The sequence below is a fragment of the Lissotriton helveticus genome, chromosome 1_1 (genome assembly GCF_964261635.1).
Source record: "Lissotriton helveticus chromosome 1_1, aLisHel1.1, whole genome shotgun sequence".
NCBI lineage: Eukaryota > Metazoa > Chordata > Amphibia > Caudata > Salamandridae > Lissotriton > Lissotriton helveticus.
In genome coordinates, this window is record NC_136057.1 from 1585305533 (window position 1) to 1585326608 (window position 21076).

Below are 21076 nucleotides of genomic sequence, written 5' to 3' on the forward strand. Positions count from 1 at the left end.
CAGTTCTGGTAAAGGTAGTCGAAATATACCCGCCTCTTTTTCCATTTAGAATCACGCTATTTATTCAGTTTTAACACATTTGCCATCCTTTACCTTGGGCGGGAAAACAGGATTGGGAATGGACCAGGCTTCTTCCAGATCCTTATTTGTATATGCTTTTAACGTAGCATTTGGGATCTTTGCATTAAAGTCGCCCATTATTATCATTTGGGAATTTCCTCCTGACCCAAGGATGGACTCTATTAAATCAAATATCTCATTCATCAATGCATTGGGTTCTGGGACGGGGGAACATCAATGTTAAATAAGAATGGAATATCTGCAGAATCAACACTTACTTTGGGAAGTTTTCTTTTGATACATTGTATGTAATCACACGGTAGTTACATCAATTCAAAGAGCCACTGTATCTCAACTGTGAGGAGGACAGCAAGGCCACTTTTCCATGACCTTTCGGAACCCTTACAGCACGAACATCAATGACATAATAATTTTTCCAGTCACGTTCGCTACTGAACAAGACTCTTGGAGACACTTTGATATCTCTGTTGCCGCCAGGCTCCAGGAAATAAGCAACACCTTTTCTCTAAAAGGGAAGTTTGGAGCCGCTGCTTAATTTGTTTTCATTTCAGTTCCTCGGGAGTCAAGACCAGATGTCATCTATTTTGTGTTATCCTCTTTAGGGAAGCTTTGATTCCAAATCTGTCTACCTGCTTGATCTATGTGTATTGTGAGTGTGTCCACAATCTTTTATTGCACTCATGGCCATTACGACTAGATGGTAACATCAAATTTTTCACTCCCCTGACAGGTGTCTATATAGGAAAGAATGGGACTGGAGACTAATAAAGAATACCTGCTATGTCAAAACCATTTTTGTGAAGTCTTTCACTTTCCTGAAGAACTATCGAGGGGATAACATTAGATCAGAATTCTACATGCACAGTAGAAAAGTCTAAATTGTTTGGAAAGAACACAAACCTTATTTCAGCGGTTGTGGAAAGTTACACAGTTGTCTTAAGATACTTTATCTATTTAGAGGATTATTTAAGTTTTCAAAAAGTTCAGATGTCTTGAGGACTTGATTCTGATTCGGTGTTGTCTCTGCAAAAGATGAGCAAACACAAGGAGATAATGGACGGAGCGCTGAAACTTTTCAGACACTCACCCCCAGTCACAGATCTGGGTTGAATCCTTCATCGTTCTTTAGCTCACAATAGCCACCCCAGTTCATACCCAGCCATATGCAAATCAGTCTTGACCCTGTTCCTCATGGGAATAGTCCAGTCTGAACTGCCAAGCCAGGTCTTCCCTGGACCGGAAACAAGCATCCTGGGACTCATTTCGGGGTAACACCCCTCATCAGCCAGGGTATCTTGAATCCAGTGGCAAAGTGAGCAAGGGACCCACGTTTGGGCATACCCTGCCAACTTAAGGCAAACAAAGCACAAGTCACAGATCTGGGTTGAATCCATCATTGTTCTATAGCTCACTTTGCCAGCCCAGTTCAGACCCAGCCATATGCAAATCAGTCTTGACCCTGTTCTTCATGGGAACAACCCAGCCCAAACTGCCAAGCCAGGTCTTCCCTGGACCGGAAAGAAGCATCCTGGGACCAGTTTTGGAGAAAAACCCCTCACCGGCCAGGCCAGCTTGAATCCAGTGGCAAAGTGAGCAAGGGACCCTCGTTTGGGCATACCCTGCCAACATAGGGTGAACAAAGCAAACAAAAGGAGATAATGGACGGAGCGCTGAAACTCTTCAGACACTCACCCCAGTCACAGATCTGAGTTGAATCTGTCATTGTTCTTAAGCTCACTGCGGGATAGATTCACTACAACCTCTGTTACATTGCTCGGTGTACTATTAAAAAGTTTTAAAGTCTCTTTCAGCGGCTTTCTCTCAGCCCTGTAGGGTACTTCTGGAATTATATACTGATTAAGTATTCAATGGAAAGCATGATGCTATTTATTTCATCGTACACTTTGGCTATTGACACTTGGTTCGACTATGCTATTTGCTGTGCTGATGCTTGACTTTGCGTCGATCATTCATATACCTTCTTTTGGTGTTTTACTGTTCCCAGATGTTGTAGGTATTATCATAGGAAAAAATTCAGGGATCGATGTTAGTCCTTCTATAGCGCTCTATTTGCAGACATTCTCTTCCCTCTCTTCACTGTTTGTACTTTGCTTTGCTGCTTCAATATGACTGTGCGGTTTGTTAGCTTTTTGATTGTCACGATGGAAGGACAGCTTCTTCCCCTTAGTTGGTATTGTCGCCTTTACACACTACACACTACAGTGAACGTTCGAAATGTCTTGGCCTAATAAGAAGTCTTTCGGAGATTTAAGCCAAGTCGTAAACCTCTTGGGTTAACTTGTGTTAGTGGGCAGACACAAGCACAATCATATTTGGGAGAGAGAAAAGATTTAGGGCCTGATTACAAGTTTGGCAGCATGGTGCTGGGTCCACCTCACTGCCTAACTGCCAAACTCGTGGTAGGGGTGCCTGCCGGATTAGGAGTTTCCTTCTGTCTGGTGGGCTTTTTTTTGGGGGGTACCCACGGCAGTGCCTCTAAAAATGGGCACTGCAATTGGAACGCCAAAAAGAGTTCCTGCAAGGAATGGACTGAAAAGTCTATGCTGTGCAGGCCGTGAGGTGCATGCACACAGGGGGGGCACATGTTGTGCACCCCTGCATGCACACCAGGGTGCAGAGGCACAATTGTTTCCTCTCTACCAGTGTTTCCATGGAGAAGAAACTGCCATGAAAACCGTGGCGAGAGGAAACTCCCAAGCATATTCATGCCTCCTGACCAACGCAACAACGCCAGGGAACAGTGGTTCCTCCGCGGCTAGGGCGGGTCAATGGCGGTCCGACCACCCTAATCGTAATAGGTCAGTCAGGAGACCGCCGTGCCTCCACAAGCCTGGCGGTCCGTGGACCCCCGACCATACTCGTAGTTGAGCCCTAAGTGAATTTAAGTTGAGTCAGGGTAAAGGAGTCTAATGGCCGGTCAAAGCGGGCAGCACCTCCACTGTTTCCCCACTGCCATAGGGCAAAGAACAGTGATAAAACGGCCCAAAGGGAAACAAACGGAAGGAACATCACAACACCTCAAGACTACAGGAAAGAAGGATATCTACCTCATGTACATAACAAGCCTGCAAAGCAAATTACAACAAAACTACCTGTACATGTACATGTATTTGTACATGTATTTATATAGCGCAAATCACCGACCCGGTATCTAAGCGCTTGCTTAGGGAACCCGTCCTGGTATTCCCCTGTGAGATACCCCGGCAGGGTATCCACAAGGTGAAAGCCAGGCATCCCGCCGTGAGGGGCGTTGTGGAGATTAAGCAAGCTATTGCCCAGAGTCGCAGAGTGTGACCCCGTGAGTTGAGTAGGCACCGGAGCGAGAATTATCAAGTCCGTGGAATTTTTGAGCCCGAGACCCGCCGAGACGGGGAATCGAACCCTGGTCCACGGCCGATCACAGCTTCCGGGTCTGCCGCCTCTAACCACTGAGCCACGCTTCTCCACCTCATGGAAAGACCGCTGACAATACAGTCTGGCACTCCAAAGACCAAGAGACTTGGGCACAAAGAAGAAAATACCAACTTTTTCAACCATAAAACTGCCTATATCCTTTAATCTTTATGCAATATAAGAGACACTGCGAAGACAAGCGCAATAATTAAATGTGTCCATTAATGCTGTAAGCTTAGAATAAGCAAACTATAACAGCGCGACAGAATATCCCGGGGAAGCAGCGGGGCAGGAGGGACCTTGGTGTCGCACGTCTACAGTACGACGCTTTAGGTTACGGGGGGGTTGGGAGGGGGAGAGGGAGAGGAGGGGTTGTCTTGTTTGTCCTGTTTGTCATGTTTGTGCTGCCTGTCCTGTTCGCCCAGTATGTCTCGTCCATGTATTCGTCTATGTCCACACCAAACATTCAGACAGACCGTCCGGGTCAAAGCTGCCACCACAACCGGCTACCCGGACTCACGCAGATAGACCACACGAGCACCAATGCTGTAGACACCAAACGCATGTAGAACCTTAGATGAGGCAGAGAGCAAGCCCCAGCACCGTAAGCCATGGCACTGAATAACAATGCTGCACTGCTTGAGGACCTAAAGATTGTCTCCCTCAACGTGAAAGGTCTAAATCACCCGATTAGGAGAAAGAAAGTAATAGACTACCTGGCAAAGACTAAAGGTGATATTATCCTACTACAAGAAACCAAACTCTCAAAGGACGATGCGAACAAGCTTAGGGCGAGATGGATAGGTCAGGTAGCCTGCTCACCGGCGGTGGGCAAGAAATGAGGAGGCATCACTCTGATAAACAGTAAAAGTTAACCATTGAGAAAGAACAGTACGACAATGAAGGGAGACTACTGATCGCTCAGCTGAAAAGAGGAGAGGTGAAGAAACCATACTAGTAACAAACATCAATGCACCAAACACAGATGACACAACAAACTGGGAGGGGTTAACGAGGGAACTAGAGGCAAACCAACCAAACGATATGACTGTGCTGGCAGGCGACTTCAACCTAGCTCTGGATCACACACTAGACAGACAATCGATGTCCCAAGCCTGACCTCTCGCATCCCAAAACATCCTAAAGAACATATGTAACAGATTCAACCTGGAAGACCCATGGCGTTTACAGCACCCCGACACCAGGGATTACACTTTCTACTCCAACCCACACAACTCCAACAGTAAGATAGATTACATCCTCATCTCAAGCTCATACACACACCTGATGGAACACACGGAAATTGCGGCAAGAACAATCTCCGACCACTGATGCATCAGCCTACACCTAACACGTCAACACAATGAACACATCACCCGCAGATGGCGATTCAACAATATAGTCATGGCAAAACAGGAGGACAAAACCAGAATTGAGAAAGCCATTAAGGACTATATCAACGATAACGACACACCAGATTTAGATCCCAAAAACCTGTGGGATGCGCTTAAAGCGACTATCAGGGGCACGCTAATAGAAATCAAAGCCAGAAGAGACAGGGAAGAAAAAGCACAGCTAGACCAACTGGAAAAGGACATCAAACAACTAGAAGCTAAGCACATTGGGGACACTTCGAACACTGCCGTGCTGGGATAGCACTTGTAGAACTCACAGGGAAGAAGTACGAATTCAACAGAATTCTTAGCGAACGAGCAGGACTATGGATAAGAAAATACAAACAAACAAACTTTTGCGAGGCTAACAAGGCAGGAAAAATCCTAGCGTCATATCTCAAACACAAACAAAGGCAACACTGCCTCTCAACAATCACAGACGCAAACAACATGGCACATACCCAACTTAAGGAGATCCTACACACGTTCAGGGAATTCTATCAAGAGCTCTACGAAAGGGATGACAATCTGGACCAGGAGGGATGTAAGGTCTACCTAGATAGACTTAACCTACCCAAGAAAACAGAAGAGGGAGCCAGAGCACTAGGTCAAGAGATAAAAACCAATGAGATCACTACAGCCATTAGGTCCCTAAAAGACAACAAAGCCACAGGGCCAGATGGATGCACAGCCCCCTTCCACAAAAACCTTCCAAGACCAACTACTTCCGGTCTTGATTAAAGTCTTCAACCACTGCGAAAGGGAGGGGGAGGTAACAGAATCTATGTCGCAAGCCAACATAATTGTCATACCCAAGGAAGGCAAAGACTCACAGTGACCCAAACACTACCACCCCATCTTACTAATAAACTTAAATTGCAAGATATATGCCAAAATCCTGGCAACAAGACTAAACATCGTGCTCCCACAGCTGATTGGAAACTCACAGGTAGGCTACCTAAAAACACGCATGTCTTATGGCAACACAAGACTCCTCTGCCAGGTCATAGAGCACTCCTCCAAATCATACAACGTGGCTGTGGAAATAATGCTAGACGCAGAAAAGGCTTTTGACAGGGTATCCTGGCAATTCCTAGAAAAGAGTATGCAAGCGTACAACCAAGGGGAAAGTTTCATGAAGAAAGTCATGGCACTGTACAACAGCCCTAAAGCACAGATAGCTATTAACGGAACAACATCTAGCCAATTCAGCCTCCAGAGGGGAACGAGACAAGGCTGCCCGCTATCCCCGATGCTGTTCCTACTAGCGCTCAAACCCCTGATCAGGGACATCCTTGCAAACAGAGATATAGCGGGTGTAACCATTAACAATACCAAAGCCAAACTCGCAGCCTATGCCGACGACCTACTCATAATAACGGAGGCCCCCGATCACTCCATACAAGCACTCATACATACCATAGAGACGTATGCTAGACACTCAGGATACAAACTCAACAGAGACAAATCAGAATGCATGCCCCTCAACATACACACAACCAAGAGGTAATAGGAGACTCAGGGCTTGCCTGGCAACCAGGGTTTGTCAAATATCTAGGGATCCAATTTGGGGAAAACCTAAGAACCACTCTAGAACAGAATGAGAAAATTACCCTAGAAAAGGTCAAAGGGCTACTGGAAACCTGGTCGCCAAAGTACATCACCTGGTGGAGGAGAATAGACACCGTAACGATGATGATCACTCCTATAGTAAACTACCTAGCAGGAATTATACAACTAGCTCTCACGGACGAATTCAACAGAAAGATAGACCAAATGTTAAACAAATTCATATGGCGAGACAAAAAACCTAAAATAGGCCTCCCAAAACTAAGACTGGAGAAAAAGCTAGGAGGTCTAAACGTGGCGGACCTGAGAACTTTCCAGAAAGCCTTCATAGCCAGACAAGGAATGCACTGGATACTACCGAACCAGCAATACATCCCAAACTGGCTTTCAGTGGAGAAGGCCATCCTAAACAACACAGATCCTTTAACTCTCCTCACCGCCAACAAGCAAGCACAAAAGAATAACCCGATATTTAAGATCACTAGGCACGCGCTGCTCAGGGTAGACCAGAAGCTCGAGAATAGCATCAAAAACTCGCACTGCGAAACACTCTGGGCAAACCCCAAGATTAAATATAGAAGGAAGCCCCTCGACATAGAATCATCGAGAAAAATAGGATTCTCTTATCCAGCTCAGCTGGAGGACGAGGGGATGCCTCGCACCTTCAACAGCCTGAAAACACGACACGGCCCCCAGATATAGAACTATACAACTTCCTAGCAATTAGAACAGCCTTAACAAAATCAAAAATAACCAAACATAAACCCTCAATCTTTCAGTACATGGAAAACATAAACAAGACAGGACACCAGGTCTCGCACTTGTACAAACTACTCCACCCTGTCTCTTCCAAACTTAGTGCCAAGAACACCAATTTTTGGGAAACGCAGCTTGGCTCCAGACTCAACGAGCAAGATCTACAAACGTTCTGGGCGGCCGCATCAAAAACTATGATATCCCCAGTACTAGCACAGATGAAATTCTGGTTACTGCACCAAGCATACTGGACTCTAGCGTGCCTAGCATCATTAGGCCTGAGAGACAGTGACTGCTGCTGGAACTGCAGCTCAGAAAAGGGGGACCTCGCACACCTCATCTTCCTCTGTAGTAAGGTCAGAAAATTTTGGGAGAAGGTGCCCGGCTTCATTAACAAGGCCCTAGGCTGTACTCTAAAACAGGAATTTGCCACTATTACCACAGCACACATCACAGCGGACATAGCCACACAACAAGACAGAAACCTCATGGGCTGCCTCCTGATGACAGCAGTCAAAACAGTGCTAGCCAATTGGAAAGACACCACCAAAGCCAGAGTGGCTGAACTGGGTGACTTATCTCAGATGGGCGGACAACACTGCACTAAGACACACACCTTGAAAAAATCCCAACAGAGGGATGTGGTAAACACTAGACAAATTCTTAAACCCATACAAACCCCCATAGACAATGAAAAGACGCTACACCAGCAGAAAACACCCCCCACAAGGGGCCGGCGGTCTGTCACCAAAAATAACCGCCAAACTCATATCTGTTTTGTGTTATGTTATATGTACCAACTAGACACACGACTAATTGCAATTTACCCACATGTTCAATGTTATATGTGCGCAAGCCTGTTGGGCAGACAAGCGTAGACCGGAAAACCAACCGCTTGTGTACATTCGAACAATCGAACACAGCCATCACAGCAAGAAGCATGCCCCAATGTGAATGTCCGCGAAACCTGATATGTGTTATATGTCAAATCGTATTTTGTAATGTGTAAATACCAATAAAAATAATTTAAAAAACAAAAATGAAGGTCTGCGGTGGGTGCCAGGAGTGTAAACTGATTGATTTGCTGATTGCAGGTTTGCGATTTACCCATATTATCCAGATAAGCGTAATCAGTATACTATTCCCAGGAGCTGGCCCAGGATGATGTGTGATGTAGGCTCCAATGCGCCGAATGGCTGTAGCAGATTTCCTATACCTCTCTGACTTAGTTTTCCTGCTTAACAGAGGTTGCCACAGTGGAGGTAGCTGCAGGTAATCCACTGCTATACAAAGGGCCTGCCCAAACTGTGGTCTGATTTTTTCACTGTAAGTAAGGGTAGTTGGAAATCTGGGAAAGTTGCAGGTTTCCAGGATCAGTCCAGGTTCAGTCAGGTATGACAGTAGCTGTCCCCAATCATCAGGTGTCTAATGGAATACAAACATTTTATTGGTGTAGCTGGAACTGACTACCCCCACAGCCACAAGTCACACTGGGACCTAGCCGAGCCGCTTCTGCTGCCGCCAGGATCTCGCTTAGACAAGGGCTCTAGGAATCCCAATTGCTCACACTAGTCTAGCTTTCCTCAATCTGGGGAGAGAGCTAAGGGGAGGGAGAGGAAGGCTATAATGCCCAGCTTCTTCCACAGCCCCTAGCAAGTCTCACTTGAGGCCAATGTCCAGTGCCAGTTGTCCATTACGGTTATTGCCCACAGCTAGGAACTGTAGGAAGGTAGGATCCTTCTAGCATGGTTACCCCCACGTTATTGACCTAGTCTGCTGGGATCCTGCTAATCAGGACCCCAGAAACTGTTCTTTTTCCCCTAAATTGACCAGGAGAATACCTTGGTACCTCCACAATTGGCTACTGGTGTACCCTTGTAAGTCCCTAGTATATCTTACTTAGGCACCCAGGGCATAGGTACACTAGGGGTCTCCCATGGGCTGCAGCATGTATTGTGCCACCCATGGGAGTGCACTTAAACTGTAACAACAGGCCTGCCATTGCAGCCTGTGCGAGCTGGTACTCTCACCTCTCACAACAGATATAAATTCCTTATATCGGAGGTCACTACACTTAAAACCTATTTCACCCCTATGGCAGGCTCTTCAGTCCTGAGGGCAGGGTGCTTAGTTATAAGTGTGAGTGGAAAATGGCCTTTACTTTTTATTTCAGAGTACATTCACCACACATTTTATAAATGAATTACACTGTTTCCTTGCTAGTCTTTACATCACAAGACTTTACCACACATTTTGAACACTAGGTGGCAGTGTTTAACTATAAAACTGGTACAGAATGCATAAGGTATAATAAACAGAATAAACAGTATATTTACAATAAATGTATGCAATTACTGGTATGCATCAATGTAGAGTTTTTAGGGCTATGGGGTGGGTAAGGGTATCTGAGTGACAAGGGAGTTTTTATGGCTTAGGGGTGGGTAAGGGTATTTGGGTGGCAAGTGAGTTTTTAGGGCTTAGGGATAGATAAGGGTATATGGATGGCAAGGGAGTTTTTAGGGCTTAGGGATCGATAAGCGTATATGGGTGGCAAGGGAGTTTTTGTGGTTTAGGGCTTCGGTGTGTGTAAGTGTGTTTGGGTGGCAAGGGAGAGATTAATGTGTGACACGCTAACTTCAAGAGCACTGTTCCAGGCAATTAAACTCTATCTCTCTACTGTGCTTCAACGGCTTACTGCCCCCTTCACTTAAAAAGCATTTGGGACATGTGGGAAAAAAAATACAGATAACATCAAAATAAAAAAAAAACTGCGTACACTTTAGATTTGTTTAGCAAATTAATTTATTAACCTGCCGTTGACTTAAATACCAAACAAGGTGCCCCTTATTCAGATGAATAGAATGTTCACAAAAAAGATATTCTCAGACATTTAATACATTTTAGTTATTGCTGATATTTTTGCAACTCTACTGTTTTGACAATTCACAGTCCAGTAGGTGGCAGTGTTACTCTGTCAGTGAAACTACGGTACTGGTTAGCACGTCCGATCATAAAATATTCTTAAGTAACTGTAATAATGAAATGTGTGGTGACAGTCTGTATGCTAGTCGTTTGCGTGGCAAGTGTTTTATTAAATGTATGCTAAGGTAAAAGCGTGCTTTTGGTATGTGTGGTAAAAACTTTTTTGTAAAGACATGTGTGGTGAAACCACACGATGTAATGACATACATCCATGTGAGGGTGCCCCTGCATGAGCAGGACACCTCTACCAACCCCAGAGTCTGCTGACTTTGTAAGTGCATGCGGTCAGCCAGTTTTAGACATATAGTGGACATCAGTCATTACAAGATGTCTAACTATATAGTGGCTGCACCAAAACCCGGTCATATTTGGCATCAAACATGTGGGAATCATACCCCAACACCGATTCCAGTGTTGAAAGTATGATCCCATGTACTGTGGGGATCCCTTGGGTACCCCCTTGTACTCCGGGTAACAGCCTTTCATGGTCTGCAAGCAAGTTAGTGCTGCTGCTGACCACAGAGACAATTCTGCCCTCCTGCTGATGAACCAAGCTCAAGTTCGGAAAGGTAGAACAATAGGTTTCCTGTCACAGGAAGGTGTGACCACCTCCCACACAGGACTTAGTGTATTGGGCTGGGGTGAGGCTCTTGCCAGCGCCACCAGACTGCTTTGAAGGGCACATTTGGGACCCTCAATGCCTTCTCCAGTTTGAGCCACTTCAGGAAACCCTTGTCTCCCGCTCTGGCATGAAACTGGACAAAGGACATGGGAGTATACTCCCCTCTATCCAGCCCCTCCTCTGGGAGGGACCCCTGAGTTGTTCCAACCTTTTCCTTAGGGTACTTAAATCTTACCTATGGGTGGGTGTATTAGATTCGTCATGGGACAAGACTCAAGCCTGAAACAATGTTGCTCTTCGACCGTCTGGACACTTGTATTCAACTGGAACCAAGACTGCACCAAGGAAGACTCATGATGGTCCTGCTCTCACTGTTCTTCAAGTCATCGTCATCTGTGTCTGTGCTTCTGCCAGATTCTTCTACAGACCTGTAGGCATCAAGGACACCTGAAGAAATCTCTCTTGGAGTGCAAGGAAGTTGACCGGTCTGCTGCTCCTGTCATCCTACAGAATTCCTGAGACTCAGCAACACAGGTGTTGGTTCTGCACTCCCTTGAGGTATGACCTGTCCACTCTGCAAGTTTGAGGCCAGTATCCCTCGTCGGAACTGCTGGGACAAACCCCTGTGCACAGCATCACCTTGCTGTTGCCAAGGCTTGTTGGCTCTGCACTCCAGATATCTTCGGGATACAAGAATTCCAGCCTCCAGCATCTCTTCCTTCGAAGATCGGCATCCTCACTGCATCCTCTGCACCATGGGCCTGTATCTTTGGTGAGCTGCTCAAGGTCCTCTTGCGACTCCCGTGCCTTTGGCCTGTGACCTGTGGGTCCTCCTGAGGGTCTTCTACTGCTTCAGTGAGCTCCCCTTCTTGCTCAGGGCCTGCTCTGACTCTCCTGCTGTTGGTGAGTCCCTTGGACCTTGCTGGTCCCAACGTTGCTCCTTCGTCTTCTACACCAGTTGTGGCTACCAAGGCTTGTTGGTGCTCCTGCCGGACACCGACCACCTAGTCACTGACATCCGACATGGAACAGATTGTGCATGGCTCCTGGTCTTCCTTAGCATCTCTTAATCCTCACAGCTGCTCCAACAAGGTCATCGCCAACTCTCCTAAATCTCCCGACATCGGTGGGCATTGTGTCTTCGTGCCTCCGGGTCACTTCAGAGTGGCATAGACTCTGTCCCCTCTACTTGTAGGTTCTTCGCTTCCAGAATCCACACTTGGATTCCACTGGACCTCTTCATCATCTTCTCCAGAGGCATTTTCTTCCAAGTCTCCCATTTGTTATCTCTTGAGATTTCTGAAGTCTGTTCACCCCTATGCACCATGCTTCCCTGGGATAGGGGATCTAGTTCCCAGGGCATCCACGGGTGGGGTGGCTCTCCCTCCTTCTATCCTCTAAGGGAATTCTTCAGGGCCCTTTGGGAAGGGTCCTTCTTCTGCAAAACTGCAACTGCGACTTCTCAATTTACTTCCATTGGGCACGCAGCTGTGTTTCCACTCTGCACACAGCCTCCGTGGGGTTCCTGGGAACTTACCTTGGGTGTTTCCTTGTGACCCCATCTCATCTGGGTCTTTTGGTCCAAGTCCCATTACCCCTTGCAGTTTGCATTCCATTTTTTAGTATATGGTTTGGTCTCCCCCTGGAGACCATTGTATTTTGTGCTACTTACCTGATTGCATTTTAAGTATTCTTATGTATTGTGTTGCTATATCCAAGTAGGAGAGATACCAATGTGTTAGCGAGTGTTGTGCAATAACTAGATGCATTTTTATATAAACACTGTGTGGTTTCTTTTCATTTAACTTACAGTACAGGTTAAACTGGTAAAACAAGCTGCTGAACACTCCTTCAAGATAAGACTGAAGGCTGCTCTCCACGCTACCACTTTGAGAGCTTTCTATGGTTATCAAAGGCCACTAAACTCACCATAAGGGTTGTCTGGATTAGTGCAAGGAACCTCAACTAAAATAAGTGTACACCATATACTAGGCCAGCCTCCTACAGAAGCCTGCCTGCAACCGCGGACGCAGCTGCAGGTGCCTATAGTTGCTGCTTGCACTACTCGTGCTCACGCTGACTCGGAGGGCAGGAGAGGAGTGAGGGCTAGGTGTCAGTTGTCGGGAGGCAGGAGACGAGGAATGAGCAGATTTACTATTCCGGCAGCCATGTTCCCCCAGGGTTTGCTGGCTAGAAGAAACTGCCCTCTGGTGGCTACGGGGATCAGCGGTTCCATCCTCCGTGCACCGAGCTCAGTCCTCTTAGCAGCAAGCTGAGGACTCTGCAAAATGGTGTAATGTGTCAGAGTACTCTGCTCATGAAACACATGTAATCAGAATGAATATTTAGATGTCTGTACTGAAGGTACAGGGCAGTCAGGCAATCAAGTTGAACAATTATTATCTCTGGGTCAGGATCTTGCAAAGATCCTGTCTGTACAAAAGCATCTTATGAGACAGTGAGTCTGTAGATATTTTTTTTTTACCTTTGGCTGTTAGTGTTCTGATTGGTGTGAAAGTATTTAGATTAAAGCCATTTTAGGATTTCTAAAGACTGTTTATAGTTCTTGGTAAACAGTGTTACTTTTCTGTGTCCATGTTTAGACGGTGTGCTACTGTGCTCAGTGTGATGATCCAATAGCTTTCTTATTGACATAATTTCAGTCCTTGATCACTTGTGTATTCTTTCTATACTCTTTCTATGGTGTGGAGGGTGAACTCTGTATGTTGTTGGTGGTTATCCATGCAGTGGTCAACCATTGGCTGATTGGTATTGGATTTATAGATATTTCTGCAATGTTCTTGAATTTGTTTTAAAAGTCTGGTAGTACTTCCAACATAACCTAGTTTGCACAGGCAACATGCTATCGTAGTATTAGCTATTCGGATCACACCATACCAGAGATAGATTTTATAGCATACAAGATGGACTTCATATCTAAGTGGGACACTTTCAGCTCCTGCTTGCTTAACTGGTATTATCGTGCCTTGGTTGATCATGTTACTTTTACTGTGAGGCCACATAAATTATCATTACGATTGCTTCACTTCACTGAGCAACTGTGCTTGTTGCTCTTAGCTGCTCGTTTAAGCCTTGTGTTCACATCTGGCTTCTTCCTGAACACTTTGTAGTGTTTCGCGTCTCTTCCCTTTCTATGAGCTACACTGCTTACTCTTTATCCTTACTGGTGGTCCCAACTTTGATCAAGCTATTTTAGCCTTCCTATTGGTTGCAACACTCTGCATTTCCTCTCACTAAACAACATTTCTGGGTTAAGCGTCCTCTGACTGGAAGCTGGGTAAGTGTTGCTGTGTCACATAAATATGTATACTGTACAAATTCCTAACTCCTGTTTCACCAGCACATTTACATCACGCTCTGACTGCTTACTCTTTTTCTTTTACTTGTAACAGGTGTTCACATGGAACTCATTTAGAAGAACAATGAGATACAAAAGGGTAATCCTGTAATCCGCTAATCAATATTGGAGACTACTTAGCCATTTTATTTACACATTGTCGCTTCCTTTACTTTGTTTGATTATGGTCCTTCTCTCTTGGGGTTCTGTTGGAAAACTCTCTCTCACTATTCACTTGAAAGTGTGTGACTTATCTGTTGTATACATTTCTAATTGACTTTTGAAAATAAATTCAATTCAGCTGAATTTAATAATATACTGGTTGACACATTTATTCATTTCATGCTCAGATTCACTCACAACAGAAATCTGTTGTCAAACTAAGGGGCATATCAGCAACAGCCAGCGATAATTATCGCTAAGCACGCTTAGCGCGAGGATAGTTATCGCTGGATTATACCTCCGAGATAGCGTGCTATCAGCAACGCTTATCTCCAATGCGATATATAATCCAGCTATATTTGCAAAATGTCCGATTATCTCTGGAAATCCAGCGATAATTGCACATCGATGGGCAATCCGTTGATGATAGGGCAGGGTGGATTCATCCGCACAATCCACCTCACATAGGTTATCATGGTGAAGTCAAAAAGAAAGCAGGCGTAAGGAAAGGAGCAATAAGCACAGTTAGCGCTACTTTTCTTATCGCTACGCAGGTCAGCGAGCAGCTTGCTGATAGGAGAAGTGTCTGTTAGCGACATTTCTCGTGTTATTTTGGTGAGGAACGCCTACTATGCATCTCATTAGCGTTGAGATGCTGGGCGTCAGGGAAACAGGTGCTGAGGCATGGATTCACTTGATGGCGTGACCTTGCCCGAAAACGGACTCTAAACGGCAATATTTCTATTGCGCTGCCTTGATGATATGCCCCTAAGTATTCTCCATTATTGATTAACTCAATAAAGGATTACCGTGTCGTATCATATTGTTCTTCTAAATAAGTTCTACGTGTTGTAACATATTGTTGTTCTAAATACGTTTTACGTGTTGTATCATATTGTTCTTCTAAATAAGTTCCACGCCTGTTACAATTCTAAACTTGATACCCATGTTCACATGGACATTTGGGTCGCTCTTGTTTCTTTAAACTACTGACTTCTTACTCAGAATGATGAACATCACCCTATACGATGATGGTCAGCTATCAAAATGGGGTCGCAAGCACCAATTGTCTTCTCCTATTTCCCCCTTATTCCTCAATTGGGAAGAACTTGTGTGTGAAGATGGGAAAATACATGTGCCTACCCTTCCTTCACAGAAAATGTGCGTATCTGGAAGGCAGACTAGACAGATTGTATGTGTCTTCTTCCAAGATCACTTTCCACCAAAAGAGGTACATGTATCAAAATGAGCCAGCACAGTTGCTGAAAAGGAAACGTAAAGAGAGGGGCCCACTTGTTCACAAAAAAAACCCAGCCGCAGCAAAAAAATGTTATATGACGGCTGGTGCCTAAAAATGTTATGTGATACGAAGGAGGTAATGAAATATATGCCGAAAATAGATATGATGTGTTCAAGGAATATTGCTAACAGAGAGGATATTGTAACCGACTGACTACTGGGTTTTCTGGAGCAGTGTGCAATCTACAATCCTTAGAGCAGCATGGCCAAAAATCCATTCAATGAAGGTTTGAAAGACACTACACACTGGTTTGGTATTCTTTTGGCAACATTTTAACATGGTTTTTTTAAGTTAAATGCACATTGTTCTGCAAAAATGTAATTCTAGAAGCTTTTCTTTAAAAGAAAGCAGAGAAAACCTTGCTTCCAATATGCATGCTTTCTTACAAGACGTAAATTCACAAAATGTGTTCTGAGATCTCTCAGACAAACATTCCACTATTTGTAAATATCAAAACCAATAATTGAAATATTTTTCTTTTTTTTAGTTTAAAGAGCTTTATTGAAGCAAATATAAAACAAAGGTACAAAATACAACAATACTTATAAGGAAAGTGGCGAAGAAACAGCTAACTGAGGGGCATATTATCAAGGGATTTATCTCCGCTTTTTTGGCTTTAAAAGCCAAGAAAGCGGAGATAAAATTATCTCCCTATTACCTAGCTGTCGCTAACACCAGTTAGCGACAGCTAGTAGGAGATAGCGACCATCTTGGGCCCCGCTTTGCATGCCAGAGAAATGTATCACTAATGACATGCAAAGTGGGCGTGCCAAGATGTTAGCGACTGGAAACAGTCGCTAACATCGCTATCTCCTATTACCAACTTTTGGAGATATTCGCGCTAAGCGCGAATATCTCCAAAAGCTAACACCTGCCCTGAGCAGTTCTTAGCCATGTTATCCAATGGGAGGTGGATAACATGGCTAAGAGCATTCGCTCGGTAATGCATGAATATCGCTGACTTTACAGCGATATTCATGCATTTCGGCCGATTTTTATCGTTTCAGAGATAAACCTTGCTAATAGCAAGGTTTATCTGCGATAAAAATCGTCGCAGCTCGGCGATACATTTTTATCACTAACCAAGCAATAGCGATAATTATCGCTATTGCTTGGTAATATGCCCCCGAATGTATAATAAAGAGGAATGAAAAACACAAAATATCTACCAATAATATAAAAATACCCCGTAACAAAAAAAGCCATAATCAGAAATTGTACCTAGAAACAAAGTAGCGTTTTACATTTTTCAGAAGGGTGGGGGGGGACTAGAGATAGGCAGTAAGAAAGAAAAGGAGGAAAGAAATAGAAAAAGAAGAAGAGAGGGAAAAGGTAAAAGGAAGAAGGATAAGGAGAAGGAGAAGAAAGAAAACAGAGAAAAAGAAAATAGGGTAATATCCTTATCTCATAACATATTTGAAACTACTACAATACAGTAATTACATTGGTTTCTAAATACATACTAAGAAAGGAAAGGAATACAATTAAATACTCATGGTGGTTGATAAACGAAGGAGCTGTCCTTATTACGTAATACAGATGAGGATAAATAATTGGTGAGCCGAGACCAGAAAGCTTCCTTTCGAATGAGTTGTTGAATAACTGAAATCTTGAAGGAGAACACCTTTCATCTGTTACTAATGGCACTCACAGTTGTAGTCAATTCTCTTCTAGTTCTTTCAGCTTTTGTATGTGGCCTTATGACATCTAGTCTTTTTCTTCTGCATCCTACTGCTCTCTGCACCGAGTCAGCAATGGCTTGCGGGTGACTGCTCTGAATCCGCTAATGAATGTGGGACTCATTATATGTGTTGTATCTCTCCCTAGGTAACGTAGAACATGTGGACAGTGTCACAGGAGTTATTCATTGGAAGAGGCACATGGAGGTAAGTTTCAGAGACGTGGGACACCCTCCTGGAGAAGCTCCATGAGAGGACTTAGCCACTCAGCCCACCCCTTAAACACATGTATAGACAGTATCCTTCTCCTCCCCTTCCTGCCGCTCTGATCGACATCTAGCCCACTCCCCCCTGCTAACCCCCGCTGGTTTTGAGACACTTGAGTTGCACTGTCCAATCACTATGAACGAGTGCACCCATTGCTTTAGTTTTCTTTGTATTCCGCCCAGTCATGTTACTGTTCAGAGCTGCATTTATGTTGGCATCGTTGTTGCTTCATTGGACCTCAATCCAATGTATTTTTTAAATATCTGTCAGCATCTTCACTGTTAGTATCATTGAGATTGTCTTTGTTATTCACACGTAGGTGACCTACCTATATCAATTGCAGAATTCCACAGTGTTGTAGTGCTTATTTTTTATTCTTCAGACCCTTGCTCTGTATACAAACTGTATTGTGATACAACTACTGCATTATATTGGAAATGTACTTTTATTAAAAATGCCAATAAAAACTACTTTTTTTAAATGGAGGTAAGTCTGGGACTGCAGCTTACTCAGATGTAGAAGGATATCTCTCTGACCATAGAAATGCTTCAATTTCTTACCAGTAATTGCATTACTTCTAGTCGTACTCCCTCACCTTTATTCAGCACAAATGGAAGCACACTTACCTCCGTTAGACACCAATCAACAGCAATTTAACAGACAAAAAAAAACCTCCCTACACTGCCTCTTCCTGTTTGTAAACATGCTCAGCTGCCAGTGTAACTCAGCTGTTTCTCACTGGAAGGGTGGGAGGGATTCTGAATGAAGGCAAGAGAGGTAGGATTAGGAGTAATGCAATTACCTCTAAGTAAAGGAAGAATTACCTCCACATCTCTTCCTTGCCTTCATCCAGCACAAATTGACAGAATTAATTTATTCCAAAAATAGAATAGGAGAACTGCTCTCATGCTTCATTAAGGTGAGCACCTTATGACCTAAACATCTTGAATTACATCAAACAATTCGATAATGTCATACAAACGTTGAGGGAGTAGCCCATTTAGCTGCCATACAAATGTCCACGATCGGGTCCCCCTGCAATTTAGCCATCGATGTCAGCATGCTCCATGTAGATCTCCCTTGAATCCCCTCAGGAGGAACCTCTCCCAAAGAGCCATATACCAAAGAAATTAATTGCCTTCTCCATTGACTCATAGTGGGAGTACCTGCTTTTTCCTCCCAGCATTAAGTGACCGAAATTCACAAACAGGGACTCGCTTTTCCAGAAAGGTTCCATTCCACCCTTTCGAAGTAATCCAGAACAGCCCTCCCAACATCCAAACAATAGAATCGCTGTTCCTCCTTAGATGAAGCAGAGGGACTAAGCAGAGAGACTAAACTCTGGAAGAACTATCTCATGCTGAGAGTGAAATGAAATGCAGTGCCTACCATTGGCTTAAAGGAAGGAACAGGGATCAGGACTACCCAATCCTGGAAATTTTTCTGAAGAGGATGGCAACAAGATACTGCTCTTAGCTCCCCCATCCAGCTGGTAGATGTACTCACCAGCAAAAAACAAGCCTTAAATGAAGAAATGTAAAGTCTATGAGCTCCAAAGGCTCAAAAGGAGGGCCAGTTAAAGCACCCAACACTAAAGGCAAATTCCACACCCAAAAATGCAAAGAAGGCCTCAAATACAGATTAAACAACCCCTGAAAGAATCTAGGCATAAATCCTTCCTCATCTCTATAGTTCCTCCATGACCCTGTGAAGGTCAATATAGCAGCCCAATGCACGTTTAGTGTTCCCACTGTTAAACCAAATGAGCACCTTCCTGTAAAAAGAGATGTCTGTAGTTCCAAGGCTCTGAACGCAGCAGCCCCAATCATCTCCTGAATGTCATCTCTGGACATAAGAGTCAGAACATCATGTGCAGATCCTTTGCTAACATGAAGGGTTATTCACAGGGATCGAACCCCTCCTCGTCTGAGGACTATGTTGTGGATGAAACATGTTTACTTTCCCTTGTTGTCTAGCCATATTAGTAAGGACCGGGAAAGGCAATGATACATCAAGTTAAATGCAAAGGACCTGGCTCAAGATGGACCAACCACCCATCTCTCAGCTACCCAAGAACCTTCTAATCACAAAGGTGACCAAAAAATGTCTTAGACAATTCTAAATCATTCCCATCTGCCCTCACGCACTGCAAGACAGTGTCAGATATGAGTACTGCTCCTCCTGGGTCCACCACTGCACTTGCGATCCTTTCACTTAGAAGAACAGCCCCAGCTGCCGAGGGTGCAGGAAAATCCAGGCAGCAAGAACTGGCCTCCAAATGTGAAAATGTGGTAAGAAAAATGTCAGCCACAGACCCGCCAAAAGTGACATGGGCGTCCAATTTGGACAAGAAAAAAAGGGAGGATGCGGTGTAAGGAGGGATTTTTTATTCTCTTTAATGGCTGTTGATTGGTGTCTAAGGGAGATAAAGAGGCCTCAATTTGTGCTGAATGCAGGCGAGTAAGGAATGTGGAGATAATAGTTCTTTCTTAATTTTTCTTTTAGTTTTTCATGTTGTGTATAGTACGTACAGTGGCGTAACGAAACTTGAGGGGGCCCCCTTGCAAAACACATGGTGGGGGCCCCCCTTGCGGCCCGGCCCACCACCTACCTCTTTGCCCTACCGTCTGGTATATTTTGATTTGAAACCTCCAACATTTATATTAAATGCCTTTATATTGTCTTTCTCAAAGTTCTAATGAGAAAGTGGGAAACCCTCTTAACACATAAGCTACACCTTTTGTTACAATAATGTCAAAAGCAAATTATTTAACTGAGGCTGCAATCAGAACAATGCCAAGGAGCGATCCTATTGTCTCAGGAACTGCCTATGCCTGAAGAATAAAGACCAACTAGGGTCTGAAATAGAATTGACATTAATGGACAATAACTTGAAACTTTGAAAGACAAACTCAAACCTGCAATTCCATAAAAACTCGCCTGACAATATACATGAGAAGTACACAAGATATAACTCAGTATCCTGTGAAAGGCAAGAAAAATAGACTGGTGAATTATCTGCATAACACACTATAGCGACTGTCAAGGGTTGTGCATAATAATAACGTGAACTGAGGAAGCAATTTCAATTTCTACCATCATGTCTTTATTAGTAAGCATTACAAAATAGGCAGGCAAACAAGGCTGAGGAAGAAAACTGTTTGGACGCTTCAGAACATTGATGCAGATTTTTTTACTTAAAAAAAAAACAATAAAAAGGTTCCTTTCATCAGTTTTTTAGACTCTGGGCCTCTTTCCGAATGCCCATGGTATTTTGAATGTTTATTAACCCCACCAAGTAAACACCGATTTTTACCCGTATTACCCTTCCCTTCTGAGTAGTGCAAGTCGGAATAAGGAATAACATGCGTATATTTGTTTAGCCACCAAATTACTGCATGTTTTTTTCTGTTTGCAACCATATTTCCTGAGATAAATTTTGTGATGTTTTATCTGATGAAATGTGTTTGTGAAAAAAACTGCAAATGTGGA

General features: G+C 44.1%; 1 protein-coding gene across 1 annotated transcript in view; it reads left to right on the plus strand.

Moving 5' to 3' along the window:
- Positions 1 to 21076, plus strand: part of SOAT2 (sterol O-acyltransferase 2) — a 463801-nt gene that overhangs the window by 49083 nt on the left and 393642 nt on the right. The window contains exon 2 of the mRNA XM_078687322.1: positions 17466 to 17524. Within this exon, the coding sequence (XP_078543448.1) occupies positions 17466 to 17524 (59 nt within the window). The remainder of the gene's footprint in view (positions 1 to 17465; positions 17525 to 21076) is intronic.